Source organism: Helicoverpa armigera, chromosome 14 (genome assembly GCF_030705265.1).
Source record: "Helicoverpa armigera isolate CAAS_96S chromosome 14, ASM3070526v1, whole genome shotgun sequence".
In the NCBI taxonomy this organism is placed as follows: Eukaryota; Metazoa; Arthropoda; class Insecta; order Lepidoptera; family Noctuidae; genus Helicoverpa; species Helicoverpa armigera.
In genome coordinates this window covers 6,304,454-6,322,927 of record NC_087133.1, presented here as the reverse complement: position 1 = coordinate 6,322,927, position 18,474 = coordinate 6,304,454, and the positions used below count along the sequence as shown (strand labels likewise).

The following is an 18,474-nucleotide window of genomic DNA, read 5'->3' as shown; positions in this document are numbered from 1 at the left end:
CTTTACAAAGCCTGCGCCATTTGTCCAGTAGTGGGAGTAATTGAAATAGGTTCTTGACTTCACTCTTACCATGGATTTAAAATATTTTTGAAATCGCACCCTGGGGTCCCGTGGAAAATGGGTTCAAATATTTTTCATAGATAGTCACTTTACAAAGTCTTAGGCATTTGCCCAGTAGTGGGAGTGGTCAAAATATGTTATTTACTTCACTCTTAATACGAAACCCAAATATTTTTGAAATCGCTCCCTGGGGTCCCGAGAAAAACCGGTTCTTATATTCCACATGTACAGTCACTTTACAAAGCCTGCGCCATTTGCCCAGTAGTGGGAATAATTTAAATAGGTGCTTAACTTCACTCTTACCATGGATTTAAAATATTTTTGAAATCGCACTCTGGGGTCCCGAGGAAAACCGGTCCACTTTACAAAGTCTTAGGCATTGCCCAGTAGTGGGAGTAGTTGAAATAGCATCCTCACTTTACTCTTAACATGAAATAAAAATATTTTTGAAATCGGTCCCAGGAGTCCCGCGAAATTAATCTAACAAGACTTTTCTTCCAAATGAGCCTTAATTCCATATATTGTCAATCTCAACGCCGATGTGGCTGTCTTTCCAGTAGTGGAAAATATTGGAATGTTAGGTTATTTTTTACTTACTGTGATTTTAAAATAAATTCTTAAAGCATTGGATTCTAAGAAGAACTGACCCTGATTTCCCAAAAAAAAAAGACAATTACCGCAACACATTTGAATTCTCAGTTAAAATCTAGAAAACTCTTATCAAGACGAATAAAATAAGCTCGAACACGAGCTAGTAGGTAGATATCGTTGAGGAGTTCCCTTGTCTCTCTGTCATCTCCAGCGTCAGGTCAGATCTTAACCTCCACTGTTTTGTGGTTTCTGAGACATATACCCGAATTACAAGTTTTTACTTGATATGTGCCTTCAATTTTTAAGGGTTGCACCGGATTTTTTTTTGGGTTTCCATCATCAGACGACTGGATGGCAAAGGAACCATTTGGGAAGAAAGCCATTTGGAAACTGAAATAATTGTTTCAATCTGTTGGTAAACGACGAAGTTATGCGCATACAAACGTAAAAAGAATACAAACGAACTGAGAACCTCCTCCATTTTTGGAAGTTGGTTAAAAAAAAGTTGTCGTTAACAACACCTCGTATTATTTGTCAATTAATGTCATTCATTTCAATTGAGGTAGTATAAGTGGAATAGTTAAGAGTTCGTAATCATATTTTACGTAATATTGAATAACAGTCAAACCAGTTTTTCTCAGGACTCCTGGGATAGATTTCGAAATACTTTGGTCTGGGTACTAATATAAGTCTATAGAACAGTATACACTTTGCAGTAATTGTGGGCAATCCTTGAGCCCAACTTCCATACAAAGAATAGCATTGTCCTTTAAAGATTTGATGACATAAATACTAATTACAAGGAAAAATTACACACATACAAACTATGAATACTATTATTCTTAGTATCCATATTAACATTACCTGCTAAAGGTTTCTGTTTTGCATAAGTATGGTCAAAGTGTCTCTTTCGGCAGTAAGTATGATCGGTCTGTGGGTCCACATTCTCTGAAAATAAAAGGTAAATAATGGTTATGGTCAAAGCACTTGGTTCCAGCAACATTCTTGTTGCTCATCAACAATGTTTATTAACTTTTGCTTAACAAAAGAGGTAAAGAATAGCTAACTTTTTATAAAGAACTAAATAGCTGACCCAACAAACTTCGTATCGTTTAAACCTTCCCTGGACCTCTACGAACATTTTAAAACTAAAATAACCCAAATCGGTTCAGCCATTCTCGAGTTTTAGTGTAGTAAAAATGAATTGATGTTCGTTAGTCTGAACATCAATTCATTTTTATATATAAGAAAATAACTTTACCAACCATTTTGAGATGGTGTTCCTCTTGATATCTCCTCTGCACTGAAAAGTGTAGGATACGCCGATCCTACGAGACGAGATTTCTGGGTGACAAACCGCACTTCAAAGTGTTTTGAGCATACAAACAACTTCGAAAGCCCCCTAAGACGACCCACTGACCGAAAGCTGCTTTTGCGTTAGCGCTTTCAAATCATCCCGAGCCGAAGGTAAACACTTTAACCACATTTGGAGTCTTTTCTCATTGGATGGGAAATGGTACAAAATAGCGTCCTGTCGCGTAGCATTACACATGCAGCACTTATAATACATTTTGCGTAAAGCAAAAAGCCCAATGAAACTGGGTTTATTTATTACAGTTAAAGCGGAGAGGATAAGCACAAACACTTCACTCAATCGACACAGTAACTGCAGTGATTTGAATTCGAATTGCCATTAACTAAGGGCTGATTTTTCAAGAGCCAGATAAAACGTCAAGTAGCTAACTGATCAATAACTTTATCTGATTCTTTAACGAACCAATAAAGAGTTTCAATTTTTCAAAGCATAGTTACCAGTCAGTTTACTACCTGACCTTTTTTTGTGACTAGCTTCACACTACATCTGTGTGAGCGAGACGCGCTTATGAACATTTACAGATCTAAGAAAGAGACAAACAATTTTCAACTTAATGACAGCGGTTGTCACATTTTAGAGGGAATCATAACATAACCTTAAACTTTGACGACTCGTCTTCGTGTTAATATTTATTTTCCGTTCGAATTTATTGTTTGCTTTTTGTGTGTTGTGTGTAATCATGGAAAATATCGTAAAACGTGAACGTTCCACGAATTTTAACAAAAGCGAAATAAGATTATTGACTGAATTGGTGGCAAAACACCGTACTATAATTGAAAATAAGCAGACAGACGCCGTAACCAATAAAGAAAAGGAAGCAGCGTGGATAAAAATCAGTTCATTATTTAATGCGGCTACGGGATTTACAGCGAGGAGTACCAAGAGCCTGAAGCTTAAATATGAAGGCATAAAAAAGGAAACCAAAAAAACATTGGCCAAACATCGGCAAGAGCTGTACAAAACTGGTGGCGGGCCCTCTTCAGCCCCAGAGGTTACAGATATACAGGAGAGGGTTATCGCGATATGTTCGAATATCAATGGGCTGGATGCTCGAAATGACAGCGACAAAATTCCAGGTATGAAGTCAAATATTTTAAAATATTTTTTGTTGATGTTACCATGGGAATTGATATAGTGTTTATGAAAACAAAAGTAATAACGCACTACATTTATCTTTAGCATCTTTCTAAGCAGTTTGTGTATTGTTGTTTTTTTTTTTCAGAACCTTTAGAACTGGAAGAGACTGCTAAAGTTGACCCGCTATCGTTGCCACTGCAATCATTAGAAAATAATTTAGTAATTGTACCATGTGATGACGATATTCCGTGTACTTTAGGTAAAATATCTAATTCAATAATAATAAATAACTTTAGAAAATAACTAAACATGTGCTGTAATTAATCTCTGGCTGCAGAATGGAAAAGAATAAATGTTTGATTTTTACTCATATCCTTGATAGATTTATGATCACATGATGGCCACTGATTTTTTTACAGAATGTTCAACCTATATATATTTATTTAATGTAAAATGAAAAACAAGGACCTGAATATATTTTTTTGTTTTAGATCAAGAAGAGTTTTGCCCGCAACAGGATTTAAAGGAGAAAGTTAACAGTGAAATTGGAAATGGTATTTTAATTTATTGAAAAAAAAGTACATAGTATAATAGTGTAATAAAATATAATAGTAAATTAATTTGTTTTCAGACAAGGCCTTTGATGACTTTCAATCTATAGAGATACAGGATATGGAAGTGGATCAAACTGAAAAAGGTATGTCTTTATCAATTTTCCAGTTCATTTATTTACATTGTATAAAATAACATTAATTAAAACTTATCATTATTTTCAGAGAATAAGTGGTCTTCATGGAAGCCAAAGGCTTTAAAAACTAAGATTAGTCCATACTTGAAAAGTAATCAAAAAATTACTAAAGTTGGAGTGACTGCAAAACTGGACCATTTAACTGAATCTCGCTTAGAGCTAGTGAAGCTCCAGAAGGAAATTGCCATAAAAGAGCATGAGTTTGTCAAACAGGCACACTTATTAAAAATGCAGAACCTGCATAATGATGAAAGAAGGAAGCAGGAAATGCATGAAGTACTATTAAGTAAGCTCCGTACTGGTGTAAATTATGGAACAAGTCCTTTAGAAATAATAAATAAAGATTTATAAAATGTTTTTTTTTCATTTACCTATTCAACAAAACAAGGATCTCTTTAGTCTTTGACCATTTTTATTGTAATGTGTGTGTTTAGTTCCAATAAATTAATTTTTTATCACTACAAACCCAGACTGTTAAATTCTAATAATCCTATTCAAAAGCAGTGAATACCTCACCACAAATTATTTGATTATAACAATATGATTACTGTAAAGTGGAGGTATAATAAAAAGAACACATTGTAGTTATAAAATTGTGTTTATTAATATATCATTACTAGTTGATTAGACTTTCAAAATATTCTAACATAGAGTCCCTTGTACTATTGTGTTGGTGTCCTGGCTGGTCAGCAATGAGAGTTTCAAATTGTGGTTGTTGTGGTATGTGGACTTCAGGATCCACAGGTGGTTCGCTTTCATTTCTAATTCTTGCAAGATTATGTAAAATTGCTGTTGCTACAATAATGTCTTGAGCGAGAGGGATTCGGCACCGCATTCCTATACTTAACACAGGAAATCTCCTTTTCCAAACCCCGAAACATCTCTCAATTACATTTCGAGTACGAATATGAGACTCATTATATAGTCTTTCGGCTTCTGTTCGAGGATCACTTAACGGAGTTAGTAAATAATGATTTAAGAAATAACCACTGTCACCTAGGACCAGTCCATTCTGAAATCTATTAGTATCAAACTGAAACTTTGCTGCAGAGTTTGAGAATATCAAACTGTCATGTGTTGAACCTGGCCATCGTGTTACTATATCTTCAAATTTTAAGTCGCTAGTACACATAGCTTGCACATTCAATGAGAAGAAACCTTTTCGATTTCTGTAGTCTTCTGCAGTATTGCCACCTGGTGAAATTATCTTGATGTGAGTACAATCCAATGCCGCTATAACCCTCGGAAATCGGGCAATATTAAAAAATCCTTCCTGTACTAATAATATTTCTTCTCTGTTAGCTGGCAATGTAACAAATTCCTGGCGAAGAGAGGCAATTGCTTCAGTAACTTTTCTTATAATTTTGCTCGCAGTTGAGTTGTGTATTCCAGCAAAATCACCTATCGTAATGTAGAAACTACCACACGCATAGAACCGCAAAGTCAGAAGTAATTGTTGTAAAGCTGGAACAGAATTGTTTCTGAAAAATAAAAAAATAATATATAGGTATCTTTCAATGTTACCTAGATCGTAGTCAATATACAAAATCTCGTTTTATTATTTATATAGAAAATAATTCTTACCTGTTTGTTACGTTGGCGATTTTACTTTCAATGAGGGTTAATAAAATTGCACAGTACTTTTTCGAGACGAAATCTCCTATGAAATTTCTTATCATCCCATAGAGACATATTATCAGGTCTCTCTCTAATAACTCTTTCTCTTCTCTCTGACTCTAAATAATTTAGCACTATATCATCTTCCTCGATTGTTTCGTCGTCGATAGAATCAAAAATATCCATTATTTTATAATTTAGGAAGCAAGAACACAAGTATAACCTACAAAAACGAACGCGCGTGATTGCAGAAATGACAAAATATCTGAGTTATCTGACCGTTAGCGCGCTACCTGGCCCGTAAAGGGCCAGATAAATTTATCGGCTGGATAGAGAGTTTACCTGACCGTTAGGGCCTATCTGTCAATTGAAAAATTGAGATTCTCGCTAACTGTGGAATAAACCTTATCTTTCCCTTTATCTGACCATTGAAAAATCGGCCCTAAGAGGTGTACAGACTGCTCACTCACTCACTAAAGAAAAAACATAAGCGTAGCAGCCATCTTGTTTTAGTGCTGTATGACGTTTAACTTTCTTTTAAAGTACTGGAATGTCAAGGCAAAAGAAATATAGCTCATTCTGCCTTTTTATAATATGTATGTATATATGTATAGTTACGTAGAGGTACTACCTACTATGACATTTTATTTCAAGACCATAACTTTTTTTTGGGATTCATTAAATAAAACAGTATGTTATTTATTAAATGATTTATTTTTTAATTTCTTTTTGTATTTTTCGTATGCTTTCTTTTGCATCACAGGCAAATCTTTTTCTTGCAGTCTTGAAACGTCGGTGCCCTTCAAAATTTTATTTAATATGTTACACCAATTCATTATTGTGAACCTCACAGTCAAAACAATAAAGTGTGTCAGGAGCACTGATTTGTGTTCAGTACAGTCCATGAAATCAAATGAATACTTAGCAAATATATGGTCGCTGATTTTTTTAGCTACTTGATTGTTATGAGCATTTATTTCTAAGTATTCATTTGTTTCCCTTACGACTGTACCAAAACACCTTACTGCTGCTTCGGATGGGTATTTCAATACTTTTCTTGCTTTATTGTACTCTCTATGACTTATCCAGTCATGAATATCGCCTCTTTCAGAAGTCATTGAGTTATTACAATTGTTACAACTAATTTTAAATTTACTAAAAAAATTTTTTACTACCCATCCAGCAGTGTAGGCCCGCGAGTGAATTGAATATTCATTCTTTCTCGTCGGGCCTGCTCCACAATCACTTCAATATTTTTTTCACTTGGAGAATCACCCGGCCTTGATTCATTACTTTATTTTTCATCAAATAAAACCTGTTGGTTCAAAACTTGATCTGCCGGGTCATCCTCACAGTTGAAGTTTTCACTGTGAAATTTTATAAATCTGGTAATCAATAATGATTTGAATGTACAATTGAAGCTGTGGCAATTAGGATCATTATTCCTATAATTGTAGGCCCTTACCTGACCAAAAAAATTTTCGATTGGATCAGAATTAAAATATCTGGGCCGCATCACTTTTATATCTTGTCCATGCAAAATTTGCCACAGCCTCATATAACTTTTTAAGGTTATAATAAAGTTTTTTACTGAGGGCACCGATTTTTCCTTCCCTACAGAATCAACAAAGGACAATGCTATTCTTTGTATGGAAGTTGGGCTCAAGTGTTGCCCACAGTAACTGCATAGTGTATTAGGTTCCATAGGCTTATATTAGGTCCCAGACCAAAGCATTTCGAAATCTATCCCGGGAGTCCTGAGAACCAGTTTATTTTATAATAAGCTTACGAACTCTTAACTATTCCACTTTTATTACCTTAATTGAAATGAAATTTATTCATTGACAAATACGAGGTATTGTACACGACAACTTTTTTTTTAACCGACTTCCAAAAATGGAGGAGGTTCTTAATTCATTTGCATTTTTTTTATGTTTGTACGTGCATAACTCCGTCGTTTACCAACCGATTTCAACAATTATTTAATTGTTTGAAAGGGCTTACTTCCTCAATGGTTCCTTTGTCATCCGGCCCAGGGTCTGGTGATGGAATTTCTAAAAAAATCGGAAGCGACTCTCGAAAATTGTAGACACATATCGAGTAAAACCTTGTTATTCGGGTATATGTCTCAGACACCACAAAACTGTAAAGGTTTTAAAATCTGACCTGACAATGGAGCCGACAGAGAGACGTGGGAACTCCTCAACGATATCTACTAACTACCTCGTGTTCGAGCTTATTTTATTCGTCTTGATAAGATTTTTCTAGAAGATAGCTCATAGCGCAGGCGCCTTGTAGATTTAAACCGTAAATTCAAAAATATTGCGGTAATTGCCTTTTTTTCATAAAATCATTCCCAGTTCTTATTAGAATCCAACGCTTTTAGAATTTATTTGAAAATCACAGTAAAAAAAATAACCCATTCCAACATTTTCCAGTACTGAATCCTGACAGCGAGATCCTGAGCATTGAGATTGACTATATACGTACATATGACTAAGACTTATTTGGCAGAAAAGTCTTATCAGATTAATTTCTCAGGACCCCTAGGACCGATTTCAAAAATATTTTGATTTCTTGTTAAGAGTGAATTAAAGAACCTATTCCAACCACTCCCACTACTGGGCAAATGGCATAGGCTTTGTAAACAGACTGTTCATGTGGAACATTTAAACCGGTTTTCCTCGGGACCCCTGGGACCGATTTCAAAAATATTTTAATTTCATGTGTGAAGTAAAGAACCTATTTCAATCACTCCCACTACTAGGCAAATGGCTCAGGCCTTGTAAAGTGACTCTTCATGGAGAATATTTGAACCGGTTTTTCACCCGGACCCCAGGGACCGATTTCAAAAATATTTTAATTTCATGTTAAGAGTGAAGCAAAAGAACCTACTTTGACCACTCCCACTACTGGGCAAATGCCAAAGACTTTGTTAAGTGACTATCTAAGGACAACATTTGAAACGGTTTTTCTCGGGACCCCTGGGACCGATTTCAAAAATATTTTAATTTCATGTTAAAAGTGAAGTAAGGAACCTACTTCAATCACTCCCACTCCTGGGCAAATAAGTCAGGCTTTGTAAAGCGACTGTTCATGTGGAATATTAGAACCGGGTTTTCTCCGGACCCCAAGGACTGATTTCAAAAATATTTTGATTTCATGTTAAGAGTGAAGTAAAGAACCTACTTTGATCACTCCCAGTACTGGGCAAATGCCAAAGACTTTGTTAAGTGACTATCTGAGGAGAACATTTGAATCAGTTTTTTTCTCGGTTCTCCTTTGACCGATTTCAAAAATATTTTAATTTCATGTTAAAAGTGAATTAAGGAACCTATTTCAATCACTCCCACTACTGGGTAAATAAGACAGGCTTTGTAAAGCGACTGTTCATGTGGAATATTAGAACCGGTTTTCTCCGGACCCCAAGGACTGATTTCAAAAATATTTTGATTTCATGTTAAGAGTGAAGTAAAGAACCTACTTTGATCACTCCCAGTACTGGGCAAATGCCAAAGACTTTGTTAAGTGACTATCTGAGGAGAACATTTGAATCAGTTTTTTTCTCGGGTCTCCTTTGACCGATTTCAAAAATATTTTAATTTCATGTTAAAAGTGAATTAAGGAACCTATTTCAATCACTCCCACTACTGGGTAAATAAGACAGGCTTTGTAAAGCGACTGTTCATGTGGAATATTAGAACCGGGTTTCTCCGGACCCCAAGGACTGATTTCAAAAATATTTTGATTTCATGTTAAGAGTGAATTAAGGAACCTATTTCAATCACTCCCACTACTGGGTAAATAAGACAGGCTTTGTAAAGCGACTGTTCATGTGGAATATTAGAACCGGGTTTTCTCCGGACCCCAAGGACTGATTTCAAAAATATTTTGATTTCATGTTAAGAGTGAAGTAAAGAACCTACTTTGACCACTCCCAGTACTGGGCAAATGCCAAAGACTTTGTTAAGTGACTATCTGAGGAGAACATTTGAATCAGTTTTTCTCGGTCTCCTTTGACCGATTTCAAAAATATTTTAATTTCATGTTAAAAGTGAATTAAGGAACCTATTTCAATCACTCCCACTACTGGGTAAATAAGACAGGCTTTGTAAAGCGACTGTTCATGTGGAATATTAGAACCGGGTTTTCTCCGGACCCCAAGGACTGATTTCAAAATATTTTGATTTCATGTTAAGAGTGAAGTAAAGAACCTACTTTGACCACTCCCAGTACTGGGCAAATGCCAAAGACTTTGTTAAGTGACTATCTGAGGAGAACATTTGAATCGGTTTTTTTTCTCGGGTCTCCTTTGACCGATTTCAAAAATATTTTAATTTCATGTTAAAAGTGAATTAAGGAACCTATTTCAATCACTCCCACTACTGGGTAAATAAGACAGGCTTTGTAAAGCGACTGTTCATGTGGAATATTAGAACCGGGTTTTCTCCGGACCCCAAGGACTGATTTCAAAAATATTTTGATTTCATGTTAAGAGTGAAGTAAAGAACCTACTTTGATCACTCCCAGTACTGGGCAAATGCCAAAGACTTTGTTAAGTGACTATCTGAGGAGAACATTTGAATCAGTTTTTTTCTCGGGTCTCCTTTGACCGATTTCAAAAATATTTTAATTTCATGTTAAAAGTGAATTAAGGAACCTATTTCAATCACTCCCACTACTGGGTAAATAAGACAGGCTTTGTAAAGCGACTGTTCATGTGGAATATTAGAACCGGGTTTTCTCGGACCCCAAGGACTGATTTCAAAAATATTTTGATTTCATGTTAAAAGTGAATTAAGGAACCTATTTCAATCACTCCCACTACTGGGTAAATAAGACAGGCTTTGTAAAGCGACTGTTCATGTGGAATATTAGAACCGGGTTTTCTCCGGACCCCAAGGACTGATTTCAAAAATATTTTGATTTCATGTTAAGAGTGAAGTAAAGAACCTACTTTGACCACTCCCAGTACTGGGCAAATGCCAAAGACTTTGTTAAGTGACTATCTGAGGAGAACATTTGAATCAGTTTTTCTCGGGTCTCCTTTGACCGATTTCAAAAATATTTTAATTTCATGTTAAAAGTGAATTAAGGAACCTATTTCAATCACTCCCACTACTGGGTAAATAAGACAGGCTTTGTAAAGCGACTGTTCATGTGGAATATTAGAACCGGGTTTTCTCGGACCCCAAGGACTGATTTCAAAAATATTTTGATTTCATGTTAAGAGTGAAGTAAAGAACCTACTTTGACCACTCCCAGTACTGGGCAAATGCCAAAGACTTTGTTAAGTGACTATCTGAGGAGAACATTTGAATCAGTTTTTCTCGGGTCTCCTTTGACCGATTTCAAAAATATTTTAATTTCATGTTAAAAGTGAATTAAGGAACCTATTTCAATCACTCCCACTACTGGGTAAATAAGACAGGCTTTGTAAAGCGACTGTTCATGTGGAATATTAGAACCGGGTTTTCTCCGACCCCAAGGACTGATTTCAAAAATATTTTGATTTCATGTTAAGAGTGAAGTAAAGAACCTACTTTGACCACTCCCAGTACTGGGCAAATGCCAAAGACTTTATTAAGTGACTATCTGAGGAGAACATTTGAATCGGTTTTTTTTCTCGGGTCTCCTTTGACCGATTTCAAAAATATTTTAATTTCATGTTAAAAGTGAATTAAGGAACCTATTTCAATCACTCCCACTACTGGGTAAATAAGACAGGCTTTGTAAAGCGACTGTTCATGTGGAATATTAGAACCGGGTTTTCTCCGGACCCCAAGGACTGATTTCAAAAATATTTTGATTTCATGTTAAGAGTGAAGTAAAGAACCTACTTTGACCACTCCCAGTACTGGGCAAATGCCAAAGACTTTGTTAAGTGACTATCTGAGGAGAACATTTGAATCAGTTTTTTTCTCGGGTCTCCTTTGACCGATTTCAAAAATATTTTAATTTCATGTTAAAAGTGAATTAAGGAACCTATTTCAATCACTCCCACTACTGGGTAAATAAGACAGGCTTTGTAAAGCGACTGTTCATGTGGAATATTAGAACCGGTTTTTCTCCGGACCCCAGGGACCGATTTCAAAAATATTTTGATTTCATGTTAAGAGTGAAGTAAAGAACCTATTTTGACCACTCCCACTACTGGGCAAATGCCAAAGACTTTGTTAAGTGACTATCTAAGGACAACATTTGAATCGGTTTTTCTCGGGACCCCTGGGACTGATTTCAAAAATATTTTAATTTCATGTTAAAAGTGAAGTAAGGAACCTATTTCAATCACTCCCACTACTGGGTAAATAAGACAGGCTTTGTAAAGCGACTGTTCATGTGGAATATTAGAACCGGGTTTCTCCGGACCCCAAGGACTGATTTCAAAAATATTTTGATTTCATGTTAAGAGTGAAGTAAAGAACCTACTTTGACCACTCCCAGTACTGGGCAAATGCCAAAGACTTTGTTAAGTGACTATCTGAGGAGAACATTTGAATCGGTTTTTTTTCTCGGGTCTCCTTTGACCGATTTCAAAAATATTTTAATTTCATGTTAAAAGTGAATTAAGGAACCTATTTCAATCACTCCCACTACTGGGTAAATAAGACAGGCTTTGTAAAGCGACTGTTCATGTGGAATATTAGAACCGGGTTTTCTCCGGACCCCAAGGACTGATTTCAAAATATTTTGATTTCATGTTAAGAGTGAAGTAAAGAACCTACTTTGACCACTCCCAGTACTGGGCAAATGCCAAAGACTTTGTTAAGTGACTATCTGAGGAGAACATTTGAATCAGTTTTTTTCTCGGGTCTCCTTTGACCGATTTCAAAAATATTTTAATTTCATGTTAAAAGTGAATTAAGGAACCTATTTCAATCACTCCCACTACTGGGTAAATAAGACAGGCTTTGTAAAGCGACTGTTCATGTGGAATATTAGAACCGGGTTTTCTCCGGACCCCAAGGACTGATTTCAAAAATATTTTGATTTCATGTTAAGAGTGAAGTAAAGAACCTACTTTGACCACTCCCAGTACTGGGCAAATGCCAAAGACTTTGTTAAGTGACTATCTGAGGAGAACATTTGAATCAGTTTTTTTCTCGGGTCTCCTTTGACCGATTTCAAAAATATTTTAATTTCATGTTAAAAGTGAATTAAGGAACCTATTTCAATCACTCCCACTACTGGGTAAATAAGACAGGCTTTGTAAAGCGACTGTTCATGTGGAATATTAGAACCGGGTTTTCTCCGGACCCCAAGGACTGATTTCAAAAATATTTTGATTTCATGTTAAGAGTGAAGTAAAGAACCTACTTTGACCACTCCCAGTACTGGGCAAATGCCAAAGACTTTGTTAAGTGACTATCTGAGGAGAACATTTGAATCAGTTTTTTTCTCGGGTCTCCTTTGACCGATTTCAAAAATATTTTAATTTCATGTTAAAAGTGAATTAAGGAACCTATTTCAATCACTCCCACTACTGGGTAAATAAGACAGGCTTTGTAAAGCGACTGTTCATGTGGAATATTAGAACCGGGTTTTCTCCGGACCCCAAGGACTGATTTCAAAAATATTTTGATTTCATGTTAAGAGTGAATTAAGGAACCTATTTCAATCACTCCCACTACTGGGTAAATAAGACAGGCTTTGTAAAGCGACTGTTCATGTGGAATATTAGAACCGGGTTTCTCGGACCCCAAGGACTGATTTCAAAAATATTTTGATTTCATGTTAAGAGTGAAGTAAAGAACCTACTTTGACCACTCCCAGTACTGGGCAAATGCCAAAGACTTTGTTAAGTGACTATCTGAGGAGAACATTTGAATCGGTTTTTTTTCTCGGGTCTCCTTTGACCGATTTCAAAAATATTTTAATTTCATGTTAAAAGTGAATTAAGGAACCTATTTCAATCACTCCCACTACTGGGTAAATAAGACAGGCTTTGTAAAGCGACTGTTCATGTGGAATATTAGAACCGGGTTTTCTCCGGACCCCAAGGACTGATTTCAAAAATATTTTGATTTCATGTTAAGAGTGAAGTAAAGAACCTACTTTGACCACTCCCAGTACTGGGCAAATGCCAAAGACTTTGTTAAGTGACTATCTGAGGAGAACATTTGAATCAGTTTTTTTCTCGGGTCTCCTTTGACCGATTTCAAAAATATTTTAATTTCATGTTAAAAGTGAATTAAGGAACCTATTTCAATCACTCCCACTACTGGGTAAATAAGACAGGCTTTGTAAAGCGACTGTTCATGTGGAATATTAGAACCGGGTTTCTCCGGACCCCAAGGACTGATTTCAAAAATATTTTGATTTCATGTTAAGAGTGAAGTAAAGAACCTACTTTGACCACTCCCAGTACTGGGCAAATGCCAAAGACTTTGTTAAGTGACTATCTGAGGAGAACATTTGAATCAGTTTTTTTCTCGGGTCTCCTTTGACCGATTTCAAAAATATTTTAATTTCATGTTAAAAGTGAATTAAGGAACCTATTTCAATCACTCCCACTACTGGGTAAATAAGACAGGCTTTGTAAAGCGACTGTTCATGTGGAATATTAGAACCGGGTTTCTCCGGACCCCAAGGACTGATTTCAAAAATATTTTGATTTCATGTTAAGAGTGAAGTAAAGAACCTACTTTGACCACTCCCAGTACTGGGCAAATGCCAAAGACTTTGTTAAGTGACTATCTGAGGAGAACATTTGAATCAGTTTTTTTCTCGGGTCTCCTTTGACCGATTTCAAAAATATTTTAATTTCATGTTAAAAGTGAATTAAGGAACCTATTTCAATCACTCCCACTACTGGGTAAATAAGACAGGCTTTGTAAAGCGACTGTTCATGTGGAATATTAGAACCGGGTTTTCTCCGGACCCCAAGGACTGATTTCAAAAATATTTTGATTTCATGTTAAGAGTGAATTAAGGAACCTATTTCAATCACTCCCACTACTGGGTAAATAAGACAGGCTTTGTAAAGCGACTGTTCATGTGGATATTAGAACCGGGTTTTCTCCGGACCCCAAGGACTGATTTCAAAAATATTTTGATTTCATGTTAAGAGTGAAGTAAAGAACCTACTTTGACCACTCCCAGTACTGGGCAAATGCCAAAGACTTTGTTAAGTGACTATCTGAGGAGAACATTTGAATCGGTTTTTCTCGGGTCTCCTTTGACCGATTTCAAAAATATTTTAATTTCATGTTAAAAGTGAATTAAGGAACCTATTTCAATCACTCCCACTACTGGGTAAATAAGACAGGCTTTGTAAAGCGACTGTTCATGTGGAATATTAGAACCGGTTTTCTCCGACCCCAAGGACTGATTTCAAAAATATTTTGATTTCATGTTAAGAGTGAAGTAAAGAACCTACTTTGACCACTCCCAGTACTGGGCAAATGCCAAAGACTTTGTTAAGTGACTATCTGAGGAGAACATTTGAATCAGTTTTTTTCTCGGGTCTCCTTTGACCGATTTCAAAAATATTTTAATTTCATGTTAAAAGTGAATTAAGGAACCTATTTCAATCACTCCCACTACTGGGTAAATAAGACAGGCTTTGTAAAGCGACTGTTCATGTGGAATATTAGAACCGGGTTTTCTCCGACCCCAAGGACTGATTTCAAAAATATTTTGATTTCATGTTAAGAGTGAAGTAAAGAACCTACTTTGACCACTCCCAGTACTGGGCAAATGCCAAAGACTTTGTTAAGTGACTATCTGAGGAGAACATTTGAATCAGTTTTTCTCGGGTCTCCTTTGACCGATTTCAAAAATATTTTAATTTCATGTTAAAAGTGAATTAAGGAACCTATTTCAATCACTCCCACTACTGGGTAAATAAGACAGGCTTTGTAAAGCGACTGTTCATGTGGAATATTAGAACCGGGTTTTCTCCGACCCCAAGGACTGATTTCAAAAATATTTTGATTTCATGTTAAGAGTGAATTAAGGAACCTATTTCAATCACTCCCACTACTGGGTAAATAAGACAGGCTTTGTAAAGCGACTGTTCATGTGGAATATTAGAACCGGGTTTTCTCCGACCCCAAGGACTGATTTCAAAAATATTTTGATTTCATGTTAAGAGTGAAGTAAAGAACCTACTTTGACCACTCCCAGTACTGGGCAAATGCCAAAGACTTTGTTAAGTGACTATCTGAGGAGAACATTTGAATCGGTTTTTTTTCTCGGGTCTCCTTTGACCGATTTCAAAAATATTTTAATTTCATGTTAAAAGTGAATTAAGGAACCTATTTCAATCACTCCCACTACTGGGTAAATAAGACAGGCTTTGTAAAGCGACTGTTCATGTGGAATATTAGAACCGGGTTTTCTCCGGACCCCAAGGACTGATTTCAAAAATATTTTGATTTCATGTTAAGAGTGAAGTAAAGAACCTACTTTGACCACTCCCAGTACTGGGCAAATGCCAAAGACTTTGTTAAGTGACTATCTGAGGAGAACATTTGAATCAGTTTTTTTCTCGGGGTCTCCTTTGACCGATTTCAAAAATATTTTAATTTCATGTTAAAAGTGAATTAAGGAACCTATTTCAATCACTCCCACTACTGGGTAAATAAGACAGGCTTTGTAAAGCGACTGTTCATGTGGAATATTAGAACCGGGTTTTCTCCGGACCCCAAGGACTGATTTCAAAAATATTTTGATTTCATGTTAAGAGTGAAGTAAAGAACCTACTTTGACCACTCCCAGTACTGGGCAAATGCCAAAGACTTTGTTAAGTGACTATCTGAGGAGAACATTTGAATCAGTTTTTTCGGTCTCCTTTGACCGATTTCAAAAATATTTTAATTTCATGTTAAAAGTGAATTAAGGAACCTATTTCAATCACTCCCACTACTGGGTAAATAAGACAGGCTTTGTAAAGCGACTGTTCATGTGGAATATTAGAACCGGGTTTTCTCCGGACCCCAAGGACTGATTTCAAAAATATTTTGATTTCATGTTAAGAGTGAAGTAAAGAACCTACTTTGACCACTCCCAGTACTGGGCAAATGCCAAAGACTTTGTTAAGTGACTATCTGAGGAGAACATTTGAATCAGTTTTTTTCTCGGGTCTCCTTTGACCGATTTCAAAAATATTTTAATTTCATGTTAAAAGTGAATTAAGGAACCTATTTCAATCACTCCCACTACTGGGTAAATAAGACAGGCTTTGTAAAGCGACTGTTCATGTGGAATATTAGAACCGGGTTTTCTCCGGACCCCAAGGACTGATTTCAAAAATATTTTGATTTCATGTTAAGAGTGAAGTAAAGAACCTACTTTGACCACTCCCAGTACTGGGCAAATGCCAAAGACTTTGTTAAGTGACTATCTGAGGAGAACATTTGAATCAGTTTTTTCGGGTCTCCTTTGACCGATTTCAAAAATATTTTAATTTCATGTTAAAAGTGAATTAAGGAACCTATTTCAATCACTCCCACTACTGGGTAAATAAGACAGGCTTTGTAAAGCGACTGTTCATGTGGAATATTAGAACCGGGTTTTCTCCGGACCCCAAGGACTGATTTCAAAAATATTTTGATTTCATGTTAAGAGTGAAGTAAAGAACCTACTTTGACCACTCCCAGTACTGGGCAAATGCCAAAGACTTTGTTAAGTGACTATCTGAGGAGAACATTTGAATCAGTTTTTTTCTCGGGTCTCCTTTGACCGATTTCAAAAATATTTTAATTTCATGTTAAAAGTGAATTAAGGAACCTATTTCAATCACTCCCACTACTGGGTAAATAAGACAGGCTTTGTAAAGCGACTGTTCATGTGGAATATTAGAACCGGGTTTTCTCCGGACCCCAAGGACTGATTTCAAAAATATTTTGATTTCATGTTAAGAGTGAAGTAAAGAACCTACTTTGACCACTCCCAGTACTGGGCAAATGCCAAAGACTTTGTTAAGTGACTATCTGAGGAGAACATTTGAATCAGTTTTTTCTCGGTCTCCTTTGACCGATTTCAAAAATATTTTAATTTCATGTTAAAAGTGAATTAAGGAACCTATTTCAATCACTCCCACTACTGGGTAAATAAGACAGGCTTTGTAAAGCGACTGTTCATGTGGAATATTAGAACCGGGTTTTCGGACCCCAAGGACTGATTTCAAAAATATTTTGATTTCATGTTAAGAGTGAAGTAAAGAACCTACTTTGACCACTCCCAGTACTGGGCAAATGCCAAAGACTGTTAAGTGACTATCTGAGGAGAACATTTGAATCAGTTTTTTTCTCGGGTCTCCTTTGACCGATTTCAAAAATATTTTAATTTCATGTTAAAAGTGAATTAAGGAACCTATTTCAATCACTCCCACTACTGGGTAAATAAGACAGGCTTTGTAAAGCGACTGTTCATGTGGAATATTAGAACCGGTTTTCTCCGGACCCCAAGGACGATTTCAAAAATATTTTGATTTCATGTTAAGAGTGAAGTAAAGAACCTACTTTGACCACTCCCACTACTGGGCAAATGCCAAAGACTTTGTTAAGTGACTATCTGAGGAGAACATTTGAATCAGTTTTTCGGGTCCCTTTGACTGATTTCAAAAATATTTTAATTTCATGTTAAAAGTGAATTAAGGAACCTATTTCAATCACTCCCACTACTGGGTAAATAAGACAGGCTTTGTAAAGCGACTGTTCATGTGGAATATTAGAACCGGGTTTCTCCGGACCCCAAGGACTGATTTCAAAAATATTTTGATTTCATGTTAAGAGTGAAGTAAAGAACCTACTTTGACCACTCCCAGTACTGGGCAAATGCCAAAGACTTTGTTAAGTGACTATCTGAGGAGAACATTTGAATCAGTTTTTTTCTCGGGTCTCCTTTGACCGATTTCAAAAATATTTTAATTTCATGTTAAAAGTGAATTAAGGAACCTATTTCAATCACTCCCACTACTGGGTAAATAAGACAGGCTTTGTAAAGCGACTGTTCATGTGGAATATTAGAACCGGTTTTCTCCGGACCCCAAGGACTGATT

General features: G+C 36.1%; 2 protein-coding genes and 1 long non-coding RNA gene across 3 annotated transcripts in view; 2 read left to right on the top strand and 1 right to left on the bottom strand.

Moving 5' to 3' along the window:
- LOC110378828 (trans-Golgi network integral membrane protein 2) overlaps nucleotides 1-18,474 on the top strand; it is a 160,185-nt gene that overhangs the window by 29,288 nt on the left and 112,423 nt on the right. The gene's annotated exons all lie outside the window — the stretch shown is intronic.
- Nucleotides 2,350-4,208, top strand: LOC126056781 (uncharacterized). Its single transcript, XM_064037844.1, has 5 exons — nucleotides 2,350-3,102; nucleotides 3,249-3,362; nucleotides 3,595-3,657; nucleotides 3,735-3,800; nucleotides 3,880-4,208. Exons 1-5 carry the CDS (start codon nucleotides 2,706-2,708, stop codon nucleotides 4,200-4,202), a joined length of 963 nt encoding a protein of 320 aa, XP_063893914.1. The 5' UTR covers nucleotides 2,350-2,705; the 3' UTR covers nucleotides 4,203-4,208.
- LOC126055648 (uncharacterized) lies at nucleotides 4,431-5,494 on the bottom strand. The gene is made up of 2 exons (XR_010277130.1): nucleotides 5,436-5,494; nucleotides 4,431-5,332 (listed from the first exon to the last, which is right to left on the bottom strand). It is a non-coding gene; the product is annotated as an uncharacterized LOC126055648 (long non-coding RNA).